This window comes from Oncorhynchus tshawytscha, linkage group LG03, assembly GCF_018296145.1.
Source record: "Oncorhynchus tshawytscha isolate Ot180627B linkage group LG03, Otsh_v2.0, whole genome shotgun sequence".
Lineage (NCBI taxonomy): Eukaryota > Metazoa > Chordata > Actinopteri > Salmoniformes > Salmonidae > Oncorhynchus > Oncorhynchus tshawytscha.
In genome coordinates this window covers 7,102,375-7,117,260 of record NC_056431.1, presented here as the reverse complement: position 1 = coordinate 7,117,260, position 14,886 = coordinate 7,102,375, and the positions used below count along the sequence as shown (strand labels likewise).

General features: G+C 44.7%; 1 protein-coding gene across 3 annotated transcripts in view; it reads right to left on the bottom strand.

The window, feature by feature from the left end:
- Positions 1-12,934, bottom strand: part of znf574 (zinc finger protein 574) — a 72,346-nt gene extending 59,412 nt beyond the window's left edge. Inside the window, exons 1-7 of one of the 3 annotated variants that reach the window (XM_024390493.2) lie at positions 12,621-12,934; positions 10,067-10,248; positions 4,560-6,135; positions 4,146-4,381; positions 3,716-3,895; positions 3,251-3,348; positions 1,157-1,251 (exon numbers count right to left, since the gene is read on the bottom strand). In XM_024390493.2, the coding sequence (XP_024246261.2) occupies positions 1,157-1,251; positions 3,251-3,348; positions 3,716-3,895; positions 4,146-4,381; positions 4,560-6,135; positions 10,067-10,222 (2,341 nt within the window). In that variant the 5' untranslated portion in view covers positions 10,223-10,248; positions 12,621-12,934. The remainder of the gene's footprint in view (positions 1-1,156; positions 1,252-3,250; positions 3,349-3,715; positions 3,896-4,145; positions 4,382-4,559; positions 6,136-10,066; positions 10,249-12,620) is intronic. The other 2 variants (XM_024390500.2, XM_024390483.2) reach the window with 2 other exon arrangements.
- Between the last annotated feature and the right edge of the window lie 1,952 nt (positions 12,935-14,886).

Genomic DNA, 14,886 nt, shown 5'->3' with positions numbered 1-14,886 from the left:
GGCAGCTGATTCTGAACGAGCCAAATAAATTACAAGAGCGATAGATAGGCTATGTTTATATTTTTTACCATTTGTGGTTTATAGCTGTGGGTATGCATCCATTCCCGGTGGTTTAGAATAGGGGGTATTTACTCCTCGTGAAAGTGCTCGAGCCAGGTACGAACTTCCCACTTGCACCCATTTCAGCAAACAGGTTGTACCCGTTCTATATAGACAAACCAAAGCTGAAGTTCTCAATGAATTGGTCAATGCACCCTGTGTTGAGCTTATAGTGACAGCCCATCACATTACCCCAGAGTGGGAGATGTACCACACTTCAAACACACATTGGACACTGAAGGAGGCAGTGTCACGGTGCGTTCATAACCAAGTGGGAATTTACCACATACAACTGGGAATAATCCACTTGAACGGAGTGATTACTATTGGGAAACTGGTCTATCATCCTGAGAATCCACTTCTCCCACATGGTGACCTCTGACGTCACCTACTAAGGAAATGACCTCTATAACAGCATTTTCGGCAGCTAAATCCAGCAACAAAACATTATTTATAAAAAGCAATCTATTAGTGTGGTTTTTTAACTATAATTTGTTTACAAGCGTGATAGCTCTACTTTTAGTTTATGGTTGACACAGCTTGTTGGCCATTAACCAATCCTTTTTTCTCAACGAGTTCAAATCACATGAGTGCATCCAACTGGTATTTACGACTTCACATCTGGTAAATACCCACCTTCCACATGGTTACAAACGCAACATCTGAGTGGAAACTTGAGGGCCAACATAACCATCCGGCCATTTTCCCCCTGAAGAGAAACCGAATCGTGACCACAAAAATGCAATACCTACCAAACCATAAGTTTGGTGAACAATTATACCACTAATTATTACTAAGGCGCATGGATTACTTCTGCATACTTAACATGGAAATCAGCTCCATTATGAACAGCTTCACTAATTCACAGCCACACATACACACTATATAATCACCACTGTCCTTATAATCTAATTCATTATGATCTAAAAGGCTAAACTGATCCTAGATCAGCACTTCTACTCTGAGAAGCTTGGATACGGGCACTGGTCTCTGTCTCGTCCAGTGCTTATCAGACACACAGAGAGGAGGGCAGCTGAGAGGAGAGGGGAGGCGCTACCTTGGTGAATGAGGGAGTGCAGGTCCAGCTCCTTCCTGCGTTTGAAGGCCTCTCCACAGACAGAACAGGGGAACGGGTGGCTGGTGTGGAGCAGTCTGATGGACAGAACACAATGAAGGGAAGAGAAAAGGGAAAGAAGTGTAAACAACAACTAATGTTAATAATACACTTCTGAATAAATTACAAAAATGTTTTGGGGTTTTCAGAGCAGAAAATTAAAAAAAAGAGAGGGATAAACACAAAGCTATAAAAAATGAGGGCTATAATACAGTACTGCAATGAGCAATATGTTTTTCTTGGAAGCTGAGAAAGAATTCAAGCTGTGAGGAAAAGGGACAAAAGGAGCACCACCATCATCAACAATATTAGTACCAGTGAGCTGCTGCACATAACACTGCAGTGTGTCATTTGTAGATGCATGTAAGCCACGCTTCAATGGCCCACTGTAATCCTCATCCACAGAGGAGGAATAACACACACAACCACATGCTGGCTATCACCTTAGTGTCACAGTATTAGGATTACCTCCAGACCTGTGTGCTTAACCATGTTGTTAAACCTTTTAAGGTTCAATACGGAGTCATTAGGTGTGTCATATAATACAATGGCTGCAGATGAACAGGTGGTTTCAGTGTGTGATGAGATATGAGAGCCTATGTTTATCCATTCCATAATGGCAGGATATAGCCCTGGGGAAGGAGAGGGAGGAGAACCACTGGGATGTATATAACTGGCTGGATCAGTGTTGTGTTTGATCACTAGCACAGTGTTTCCCCATCCTGGTCCTCCAGTACCCCCAACAGTACACAGCTTCGTTGTAGCCCTTGACAAACACACCTCATTCAACTCATTGAGGACTTGATGATTAGCTGACAAGTTGAATCAGGTGTGCTTGTCCAGGGTTACAATCAAAACGTGTACTGTTGGGGGTACTGGAGGACCAGGGCTGGGAAACACTGCGGTGGTGGAAGAGTTCACCTAAACACATTTCTTCAGCAGTGGAGGTATTCAACTCTTAACTACAGTTCTGCAGTGTCATGGTTTTATTCTAGCCCAGCATTAAAACCCTCAGATTCCACTAATCAACCCTGGCTAGCAGGTGTTTTAGTGCTCACCACTAGCCAATGCATTACAAGCAGCTGAGTTAATGTCTTTGGTAACAATAATGTTTGTCACACTGTCCTAGATGGTCAGCATGGGCATCAGGCCAGATAAAGAAATAATGATTATGAATCACTGAAAAATACATTGTGTTCTACGTATAATTTATGACTGATGATAATGGATTTGTAAAGTACTTAACCCCATCGTTTAATATTAGATGGTAAACATAGTGTGTGTGCTGTGGACCACTTATAGCCCTATATAAACTGTCTGGTCCATCATCCCTTTGCACAGGGCTGACAATAAGAATCAATATTTTAGGCCAAGATGACCCTGAGAATTAAAGCTTCAGTCCAGGTCATCTCTCCACACCCCCCAGTGTTCGCTAATGAGAGGGGGTGTAGGGATACGGACTGTACCCTGCAGACACTGGGACTTCCTGCTTCGCCCCAACTACACATTGACATACAGTTCAAGGGTAACGTTCCATTCACTCTCTGATCACGCCCTCCTATTGATCCCCGGATCATTTCTCCTGCCTCACCTCCTCCCTCCCCGCATCCCCCACCTCTAGTACCTCAGCCGGTCTGTCTCCATCGCCTTGTCATCCTACCCCTTATCGTTATCATCTTAATTTACCGCCGCCCGCCTGTCAATCATCGCTGGCAAGGGCTCAAGGGCACGGAGGCATCTCGGTTAACAACTCGGATTAAATCCCCTCACTGTGTAGGAACAGGGTCCGGCCTGTGTTTGGGTTATGTGTAGCACATCTCCTGTTCTCAGTCCAGTCTTAAGCTCTACTGTGACTGTAAATACAGTACCGTCGTGTGTTTGTTTCTCCCTGTAAAACATGGAGGGTTCAATCAAGGTAACTTACACATTGAAATGCATCACCTGTGTTCCTTGTCTAATCTAGTTCTGTGAAACAGGCCTTTGGGGTTGATTTCAACCTGTACATTTAATTGAGTCACAGCCCAGTCACGCCCGTACCTGTGCTCCTGCAGCTGTTGGTCAGTCTGGAAGCGAGCAGTGCAGTTAGGACAGGCGAACAGCTGGCTTTCTCCATCCTCCCCCTCTGGTGTCCTCTTCTGCAGGGATGTCATTGACACAGCACAACATCAGGGGAAACAACTAACAGCCTGTCTCAATGTTAACGTAGAGACAAATAGCATTCCTGAATTTCTCTGATCTTTAAGAGCCTCAGTGTGTACAGATATTTGTTCTAGCCCAGCAGCAACACACCCGATTGGGCTGGAACAAAACCCTGTTCACGCTGTGGCTCTCCAGGACTTGTCTGTGGTGTGTTCAGAGATGTTCTCATTGTAAGACATTCTAAAAAACAATCAGGTAATCCAGTGCTGTGTCCCAAATGGCTCCCAATGGGCCCTGGTCAAAAGTAGTGCACCACATAGGGAATAGCGTACTATAGGGTGCAGTGACCCCCCCATGTCTGACCTTCCATCGGGACCTGCGACGGCGGGATTTGGGCTGGCTGTGGGTGAGGCTGTGCCTCTTCAGGGCGCCCGGCTGGGAGAAGCGCTTGCCACACACGGAGCAGGGGAAAGGTTTGGTGCCCATGTGGGTGAGGCTGTGGCGCAGCAGGTTGGGAGAGGACGCAAACGACTTCTGACACACCTGAATTAACCAAGAAGAAGAACGAGGATGAATTTGATTGACGGAAGCCCAGTACAACATAGCTATTTCACATAGCACAAGAGCACTAAGATTTCGTCACATAGATTAAACAGAAAAATAAACATTAAGTATATAATAGGAAGCTATTCCTAACTAACTCCTGCTACTTGTTGATACACAACTAGTTTCAGTCATTTACATCAATATTTCACAGCATTTTCAATAGAACACATGTCCAGTCTAGCAGTACCTTGCAGGTGAAGAGCTTCTCTCCGGTGTGGCTGAAGACGTGAGCGCGGAGGAACCCCCTGCGTGTGAAGGTCTGGCCACAGTGGGGGCAGACGTGGGGGAGAGGGGTGCGGGACCAGTCCTGCATCAGCTTGGCTGGAGGAGGGAGGTTGGTGTCCGGTTGTTCCCCCACTACAGTCTTCTCCTGCTCTTCCTTAAGGATGACTGGATTCACCTCTTTGCCCTGGTCTTTGTTCTCTGCCCAATGAGGAGAGAGCATGGTCAGAAACTATTGACGGTCCGTCAAAATAACCTTAAACAATAGTGAAACTTAGCAATATTCCGTTTGGATTTGAATCAGTTATTATTCTATTTTTTACAGCAGAGTTAAGTCTTCCCACTATGTTGAACCCAGCTGCCACTGGGTCGAACCTACCATTGAGATCGTTGATGCTGCGTATCCTGATAGCAGGTATTTTCGCTGGCGAGCCTGACGCAGCACTGGACGAGGCGGCAGGTGGGGACAGCATCCTCTTGGGGGCGCGGGGGCTTCCCTGGGGGGGTGTGGCTGCTCCTGCCCCAGTCCCTGGTTCCCCACGGTGCTGGCGTCGGTGGTAAAGGTACTGGGTGGTGTTCATGAAGCTCTGGCCACACTGGGAACAGTGGTGGAGGGGCTCGTTCAGGCCGTGCTTGTCCCTACGGTGGGCACTGAGCTCTGGCTCTTTACTGAAGCTGGCTCCACACTGGGCACACAGGAAACTCTGGACCACCTTGGGCACCTGAACCGGAGCACAGGTAGAGACAGTGGAAGTAGAGGAGGTTTCATTCTGGTTCTGCTCCTCAGTTCCATTGTTCTGGGAATCCGCCACCCCCGCTGTCTCCTCTTTAGACTCTTCCACCATCTCTTCCACCACCTCTTGCTGCAGTGTTACTATTTTGTAATCCTGGTAATCTGCATCCTGCATCTGTCCTCCCTGGGCCTGGGTTTGTGTGACCCCCTCCTTGCCTTTCTCCTTGTGCTGCTTGCGGTGGTAGAGGAAGAGGGTGGTGTTGAGGAAGCTCTCCCCACACACGGTGCAGTGGTGCAGGGCTTCCTTGAGGCCATGCTGGGACTTGCGGTGGGTGACCAGCTCAGACACCATGCCGAAGCTGGAGCCACAGTCCACACACAGTAGGCTGGACGGGGGCTTGAGCTTCTTGGCTGCCTTTATCCTGTAGAAGTAGGACGTCTGCTCAGGGTTATCGGCTGGGAGGTCCTGGGAGGAAACGGGGTCTGGGGGGTCCTGGGAGGGGTCTGGGGGGTCCTGGGAGGGAGTGGGGTCAGGGTTGGACTGGCTGTCTGCTGCAGATTGGGCTTCTGTAGATGAATGAGCTGCCTGAGCCTGGATCTCAGAGGCTTTAGATCCAGTGGATTCCCCTACGCTCTCCGTTTCTGGCTCTTCCTCGCCTCCTTCCTGCCCTCTGTTGGTGGCGTTTGGCAGATACATGTGATCCAGTGTGGCTGATATGTCCTCTGCACTCATCCCATCCTCCTCTTTCTCTACTGACAGCTGAGACTTCACTACATCCTGCTCCTGCTGGGTTTGTTGTGCCCTCTCCTGACTCCTTCCTCTGCCCCCTCCTCCTTCTTGGTCATCCGTTGAGTTTGGTTCGTTCGGTTCATCTGGACCCAGGTCCACCTCCACTTCAGCCTGACTGTGCTTCCCCTCTCCCTCTGGGGCCAGTTCTGATCCAGATCCAGAGCCGGTCTCTTCTGGTCCTGGTTGGGTGGGTCCTGCCCTGGTCTGCAGACACTGACCATGTTTGCGGTGCTGCTGCCAGAGGATCAGGGAGTGGAACAGGGCGTCACAGTCTCCACACTGGTACAGGATCTTGGGCTGATCTCCTGAGGAAGGCTTATTTGGGCTAGCCATGGCCAGACCTGGTGCACCAGAGCTAGGCAGCAAAGAGGAGACACTGGCCTTGGTCTGAGGGGCAGGCGATGGAGCAATGGGCTGGGTATATATCTGCTGCTGGAGAGAGAGAAAAAGATAATGTGAGAAAAGAAGACAAAACACAAGCTGACCAGTCTGGACAATAATGAGTGAATGAAAACATCAATATGTTTTGGTGTCAAATTGAAAGAACTCCACTTAACAATGGAGGTTTCCATGGCAGTACTGGATAGCAATACCATCACAGGTCAGCAGGTAGCCTAGCAGTTATATGGTCGGGCCAGTAACAAAGGTCGCTGGTTTGAATACCCGAGCCGACAAGGTGAAAGAGAGGAAGAGGAATATAGTAAGAGTATTCAGAGGACAGAGGGGTCAATGAGAGCAGACAGAGCAGTCTTTAGATCAACAGAGCCGGGGAGGGAGGGTTTCTCTGAGGGGGGTAAGGACTGAGGGGCAGGGCGATGATAAATACCACAGGTCTATCAGTTAAGTTCAGAGGGTCAGTCCGTGGCATTTGAGAACTGCTCGTTGATCCATTAGGATGATAAGAACCATCAAGGTCGAGGTTAATGATGTGTTCCTTCAGGAGTGTCTTCATTCAAGCAGAGGCACCACTGTGGCGCATTCTGTTATTAGTAGCCTAGACTGAGTACTACCAGCTTGTTTCTACTTTGTCATTTGTTGGCGTCATTGTTAGAATTGAGGAATGCAGAAACATTTAGTATCGTATGTAGAAACAGATTGCTATTATGGATATACACTGCTCAAAAAAATAAAGGGAACACTTAAACAACACAATGTAACTCCAAGTCAATCACATTTCTGTGAAATCAAACTGTCCACTTAGGAAGCAACACTGATCGACAATAAATTTCACATGCTGTTGTGCAAATGCAATAGACAACAGGTGGAAATTATAGGCATTTAGCAAGACACCCCCAATAAAGGAGTGGTTCTGGTGGGGACCACAGAACACTTCTCAGTTCCTATGCTTCCTGGCTGATGTTTTGGTCACTTTTGAATGCTGGCGGTGCTTTCACTCTAGTGGTAGCATGAGACGGAGTCTACAACCCACACAAGTGGCTCAGGTACTGCAGCTTCATCCAGGATGGCACATCAATGCGAGATGTGGCAAGAAGGTTTGCTGTGTCTGTCAGCGTAGCATCCAGGGCATGGAGGCGCTACCAGGAGACAGGCCAGTACATCAGGAGACGTGGAGGAGGCCATAGGAGGGCAACAACCCAGCAGCAGGACCGCTACCTCCGCCTTTGTGCAAGGAGGAGCACTGCCAGAGCCCTGCAAAATGACCTCCAGCAGGCCACAAATGTGCATGTGTCTGCTCAAATGGTCAGAAACAGACTCCATGAGGGTGGTATGAGGGCCCGACGTCCACAGGTGGGGGTTGGGCTTACAGCCCAACACCGTGCAGGACGTTTGGCATTTGCTAGAGAACACCAAGATTGGCAAATTCGCCACTGGCGCCCTGTGCTCTTCACAGATGAAAGCAGGTTCACACTGAGCACATGTGACAGACGTGACAGTTTGGAGACGCCGTGGAGAACGTTCTTCTGCCTGCAACATCCTCCAGCATGACCGGTTTGGCGGTGGGTCAGTCATCAGGAGCATGCCCAGGCGTTGTAGGGAGGTCATACAGGCACGTGGAGGCCACACACACTACTGAGCCTCATTTTGACTTGTTTTAAGGACATTACATTAAAGTTGGATCAGCCTGTAGTGTGGTTTTCCACTTTAATTTTGAGTGGGACTCCAAATCCAGACCTCCATGGGTTGATAAATTTGATCATTTTTGTGTGATTTTGTTGTCAGCACATTCAACTATGTAAAGAAAAAAGTATTTAATAAGAATATTTCATTCATTCAGATCTAGGATGTGTTATTTTAGTGTTCCCTTTATTTTTTTGAGCAGTGTAGTTAAATCTCCATAGTCTTAGTAAATTATTTTTGGTTGCTCGTTTTGATGCCGCAAACTAACTAAATCACCATTACAAGACATTTCAGTCAGGTCTGATTTATTTCGTTTCAGAGTAAGTACTCACAACTCAGCGTTTTAGCTCAGTAAAGGAGCTGAGTTATAAAACCAGACTATGTAGCTTGAACTGCCGCTGACGCCGTTCTTATCCAACGTGGCAAAAGCGATTACTGTGGACCGCCCGGAGCTCTTGAAATAGTGTCATGTATGTGTGTATTCACATGTTCTTGATGAGAGAGCATTTTCAATGTGACGCTGGTGGTTGAGTGACTGTCTCCTAGAAGGACTTGAGACAGGAAACTGTGTCCACATCCCAAATAGCATCCTATTCCTTATAGTTCTCAACATTTGACCAGGGCCCATAGGCCTGTTTGGTCAGTGAAACTCGCTAGTGTGTATAGAGGCCTGTACCATAATGAATTGATTTAATTAACGATTCCAGAACTGGACTTCAACTCGGGACGTGCACTAAAATATTACACATGGGTCAACATGTAATTGAAGTAACTGAGGGAGCACTCCACTTTGCTGAAGTTTCTTTTTAATAACACTTAATCTGTCCCTCTTGGTAAGCAAGATGGGTAATAGGAATATAATTAAATACATACATATTTCAAAGTGGTTCTACCACGGTGTTCATTTTCCATCTTCCTTTTTAATGCTAAAAAGCAAAGCTTCTAATTTCCTACTAAACCTCTTCCATGTAATTACAGTTCTCTGGATCTGAACAAGTCAAGTTAAAAAAGGTTTGGTATAATAGCAGCCTACATTAATTTGAAATGTAAACACCCCGTTTTATAGCAATGTCGCCTTTAATGTTACACAGAAATGATGATAATCTAGCTAATGAAGTCTGAATGGTAGTAATCAGGCAGCTGACGGCAGAGCAGGGGCCAGAATGCCATAAGGCACTTAGGTTTTATAGAATGTTTCCACAGCTGATTCGTTTGTGAGGAGGCCAATGAGCCATCAATCAGGAGGAGGGGTGGAGCTGACTGATTCATCTTTCACGCTCCTTTTCTCTCCCTACTGGCAACTCAAGATGCAATCTGCCTGTCACTCATGACACCACGCTTTATGGTTCTGAGCTTGACGAGACCATCACCATGGGAGGCTGGGGACACGTTTCGGAGAGCGACGCTGGCAAACGTCACTCACGGTCGACGGCTCACTGTTTCAAACCTCCGAGCATACTGTAGCTGTCATTACGAGGTAGCGATACAGCGGAACAAGGACAGTGTTATTCCCTGTTACATAGTAACAGAAAATGTATCTGTACATTGGAATATTATAACTCAATATTTGATGTAGAAAGAAATGTGATCCATCATCTTATTTTATTTCTATTAGTGAATATTGTATTGTCTATTTTTATCCTCTAAAAATAAACGAGGTGCTGGTCATCTAATTTCCTATTATGACTCAACAAACAAGTGAACTGAAAATTCCTGGTTATGTATGTCTTAACAGAGGATCTAATTCCTTTTGTACTTGGTAGAATGCAGTGCAGTTTTGTAGGCTACAGAGCTTATCAGAGCCCAAAACATGTACGCATCTGCACAGCAGTGTTCTAGAGTGTTGGACCGTAGGCTTTCATTTTTGAATTCTCAGCGAGGCTCAAGCTATTTTTCAACCGTCACCACATACAAACTGGAGCCTCGATGGTTGGGAATTTTGAAGGAGCGCGGTCGGGTTGTGCCTCCCCCACAGACGGACCACCGGACTATCACGGCTCTGCGCGTGTGGACTTGGAATTATGCTTCAGCCTCACAAGGCTCTCCAATTCACATGGGAGGCCTTGAGCACAATAATGGCGACACTATGAAATGTACACACTATTGCATTAATAAATTGTAATATAATAATATATGCCATTTAACAGATGCTTTTATCCAGAAGCATTTAGCCTAGATGTGGAAAAGATGAGAAAGGTTTAATAAAACGTTATTGTTTATCAATGTTCTAGACCTAGCCTATTTAGTTTAAAATGTCCATGGAGTTTGAAGCTTCCACTATTACCTGAGTCTGTAGGAAGGGGATGGAGACGGGGGTGGGGGCCCCACTCCCCACGTTCTCTGTGGTGCAGGTCAGCTGGTGGGCCAGCACCTCCTCCAGTGTGTCAAACTCTTGGTAGCAGGGGAAGCACATGTACACAGAGGCACTATCCATCGCCATACCTGCAACAGGGAGAGAGAGGAGATCTAGACCAAAACAGTGCATTACTGATCATATTCAATTCAGGTTGGGTGTTCTGTTTTATGTCTGCAAGCAACAGGTGAACTCAATTATTAGCCTATAGCCTAACTAATGGCTATAGGCTAATGTTATTAATGTTATTAACCATTGTGATGTCTTAAGGGTAAAAAATGACCAGTCACTGTGTTTAACAGCAGAGAAAATCCCCTAAATGATATTTTCTCAACTTGAAATTTGATGACTTTTCCTAGTGACCCCAACATCAGAAAAAATGTTGTTCATATTTCAAAGAAAGCTGTACACCACCAGGGTACAAATATTGTCTTTAAGGGTTATTTCTGACCTGGCAGTTATACAATCCTTTACACACCACAAAAACCACCAAGATGCAATGAGAAATTGAGATTATGTGCTACTGATTGAACTAAACATGAGTGCATGTTTCAGTGCCCAACAGGGCGTAGATCTGATTTTTTCAGATGTCCAGGAAGAATAAGAGAACAATGATTTAGAAGAGGAGGAGGTATCTGAAGAAGAAGATAGGGAAGAATTACAACCCAGAGCATGATGCATCATCTTTAGATGAAGAAATCCCCCAAGCTGAAAGAGACATTTTTGTCAAAGAGCAGCAAAATAACATGGTTGGTGTCCACTGATTGTGAAGAAGGAAAACCCATATCTTCAAAGTTTGTAATGAATGACAGGTTGTTTCTTTGTGCAAAATAGATATGGGGTTTAAAATTCAATTAAGCTGCTTTATTTTAGGGGCTTAGTGAAGGCAGGTCATTTTTTACCCTTAGGTCAAGGGGAGTATACAGAATGTTACGGCTACACAAGGATTAACATAACCTAAATGTAGCATATCCACCCCACCATACACACAGAGCTGATGCATCTAAATAGCATAATCTTTATTTGGAGACCGATTGAGAATGTGTTGTATTACCCCATGTATAAATGCTGGCAAATCCTCATTTAAAATGGGAACGATGTAAAAAGATTTGATTTAAATCATGTTGTAAACATTGCCCTCTACTGATGGAAATTAGTATCTTCATGTGTTCCTGGGATTTGGTCAGACAGATTTGAACTTTCAGACAAAATGGCAGTAGGTAATTGTAATTTTGTCCACGCTGGTGCTCCTCAAAGGTAGAGAATGTATGTATATGTAACAAAAAATCCGTAAAAACAAAAAAAAGCAATGTTTGTTTTCCAAAGAGGGTTGATGGGTTATTAAAAAAATACACTACTGACTTTTCGTCCTCATGCTAGCTAGCAGTAGCCACCGCAGCCAATTTGGAATAGCATTGTCATTTCAGTGGACATGCCATTCCATAATGGCTGCTGTGACTACTGCTATCAAGCATGAGCACGAAAATGACTTTTCTGGGAAAACTAGAAGAATTTCCATCTTCTCGGTGGAGCCGTGTGGATAAAGGTAAAATTTGGAGTACAGTAGCATATCCCATCCCTGCATAGATGTACGTTTTCCGACCCATATCTCGTGCTGGCTCCTGTGTCTTAATTATATCATGATTGCGTTCTGACCCCAGTGCAGATGAGTAAGTGTAATGGTAGAGTATCTTCTGGCAATAATAATCTATTCCACAACGGTATATGATTAGGTCATGATTGTAGGCTACTTTATACAGCTTTATAGTTTCCCCAACAGAACTACAGAGAATAACATGCAACACAATACGACAAACAGCCAATACCTTTTAGTGGAATTGTGTACTGACACATTGCAATACGTTCACACTAACTTGGGCCATTACAGTGCAAATTAGTGAATGGCGCCAAATTAATGCCTAAAGTGATCCAGACTCCAAATCCCAGAGGTCAGCAATTTAGCTGTTTGCTATTTTATATGGTGGCTCACTCACTGGTGGCACTGGCAAGTTTATATTTGGTTTAATTTAGCCAACTAACGTTACTATAGTTAGTTGATGCAGGTTTGTGGGAATATAAATAACGTTAGCCTATTCTGTATTGATTGACAGCCAGTTAGCTAGTTGCTAGCTAGCATTTCCGCAAACAAACAATTCAAGCAACGTTTAGCTACATTACCACGATTAATATCACATTAAAACTGCTTGAGCTTTTTCAATATAAGTCAGTTGTCTGGTTAGCTAAACTAATCCACCACTGTCTGCCAGCAGTCGCTCTGAAGATATTTTATGTGCTTTGTAAAAACGACGAAGAAGGGTGGCATTCACTTCTTCTGTGGTGTAATGGCGGCTGCAGTTTCGATGTAAACGTTGGATGTCTCCCCCCGTTGAGACTCCGCGAAAACAGAAATCAGTCCCTGAAATGTTGTCCTGGCTGAAGTCACATTCCAGGAATTAAGTTAGATAATTACAAAATAACAACTCACCGAAAACTGAAGCCGTTATCTCTTGAAGAAACAAGTTGTGTTATTGTTCCAACATGTTAACAAGGCTTGAGCGGATTGGCTGTCTGCTCTCGTACGCCGTACACCAATGGAATTCGACTACACTACACAAAAGAACGCATTTAGCGTATGCCTTTGGTGCAACATGATGGCTGTCAAAAGTCCCAAACAGGGCACTTAAATTGTTGTTGTTTTTCTGTTTTTCAACTCGGTTTTCAATAGTTTTTGTAGCAAATAAGATAGAACATGCAACTTTCATTAAAAAAAAAAAATGTTTGTCACACACCAGAAATATGCAGTGACATGCTTACAGTCAGCCATAGTAGTACTGCGCCCCTGGAGCAAATTAGGGTTAAGTACCTCGCACACATCGACAGATTTTTCACCATGTGTATTCGAACCAACAACCTTATTGGCGCAACGCTCTAACCGCTAAACTACCTGCCGACCTACCGAATTAGTTGGAACCTTTTTGTTTTTATGTAAACATCTTCTTGGAAGTTGAGCTGTAATCACAACATGATCATGATGCAGCGTATGGCTTTGTGCTATTCATTCATAAAACCTCTGAAAGTCTTGAGCAAGGGCACATCAACATATTTTTCAGTCATGTTGGCTTAAGTATTCAAACCAATGACTTTTTGGTTACTGGCCCAGTGCTCTAACCAATAGGCTACCTGCCACCCTACCCAATTAGTTTGATCTTTTATTTTTTTCATGTAAATTTCAACATGATCATGATGCAGCTCATGGCTTTGTGCTATTCATTCATAAAACCTCTGAAAGTCTTGAACTAAGACCTCAATCAATCATGTTTTCATCTTTAAGCCCACAGTAACTGAATGCTTATCTATTCCTCAACAGGCTGCTGAAGCACCATTATTCTGCCCCGTCAAGCATTATATCCAGTAGTTGGTAGAACGTATGAACTGTCCCACAGCATTTCTTCTCTCTCCCGGGCTGTTCGGGAGGACGACCGGTTCCTTCAGAGTGTTTAACCCGGCACCAAATGGTATTAAAGAGGCGTCCGGGCACACAGCCAGGGGAGGGCCAGCTAGGGGCCACTCAATCGCCATGGAAACTGCAAGCTGCTTAACGTGCTGCAGAATAACATTATTCATCCTTGACGCATTGTATGACGAGTGGAAACATCCCAGACATGTTCTGCATTGAGGGATGTGGTTCATATACTGGAGAGTCCCTGCTTACCGCTACACTCCGTCTGTCCTCCTCATTTGCTCTCCTGTTTCTAGAGACACTTCTTGTCTCACTGAGCTACTGCTGTGGAGCTGATGGAGCTAAGCGGGTCAGACAAGGCTTCTTCCTGCTAATTCAGTAGTGCTATCACCTGGACCTGAGGGGCAGATTTAAACTACAATGTTCACTAGATTTCTCTAAAGCACTGGGAGGCAAAAGTTCTGTAGGATCCCATCTATATTTTATGTTGAATATAGAAAAAACAGATGCAGCCAAAAGGTTCAGGAACACCTGGCAACAAAATGAAATCCTGCCCTCCTTGGCAGTCCAGGTTGAATCATGTTGGATGGAAAAGTTAGAACTAAGAACCCCTCTGAGACCAGTCCACAGGAAAGACAGGTTTGAAGTGTGTACTGATCTACAAGCTCTAGAATAGTTATGGAATAGTTCAAGGGTATTATATATGTGACATATCAAGTCTCACCAGATATCAACTGGGCTCTTAAAATCAGAAACAGTAAGGGTGGATACATCATATGACAACACCATCAAATGTGCAGATTAAAATATTAAGAATATTATGATCTGCCTGCCTATTAATCTGCCTATAATGCCCACCAATTCATGAGCCAATGACACCACCCTCCCTTCTGCTATTTCATTAACTAGAGGCATTTCATCAAGCAAGGTATCATTTCACTGACATTTGTGTTGTTCCAATAACTATTTTAATTTCATCCTTCCAAGCCATTTGCGTGTTCAGCCACCTGGCTCATGTATACACTGGAGTGGCCTTTCATTAGAGATTTTCCTCCATGATCCTAGCTGTGCCAACATTCATGAAATACTACGGTCTCTCAAGCAATAATGCTTTGATAGGAGTAGTAAATGTCAGATACTACTACAGTTCAAATTTTGGTCAATGGGGTTTAACTCCACATGACATTTGTTGAAGCAGAAGTGACTTTGTTTCATTTGATTAAAATTCTCTTTCTAGTGGACTTATTTGACAATACTGCTTTACTCAGTTGTATCCTTTCAGATTAGCGGG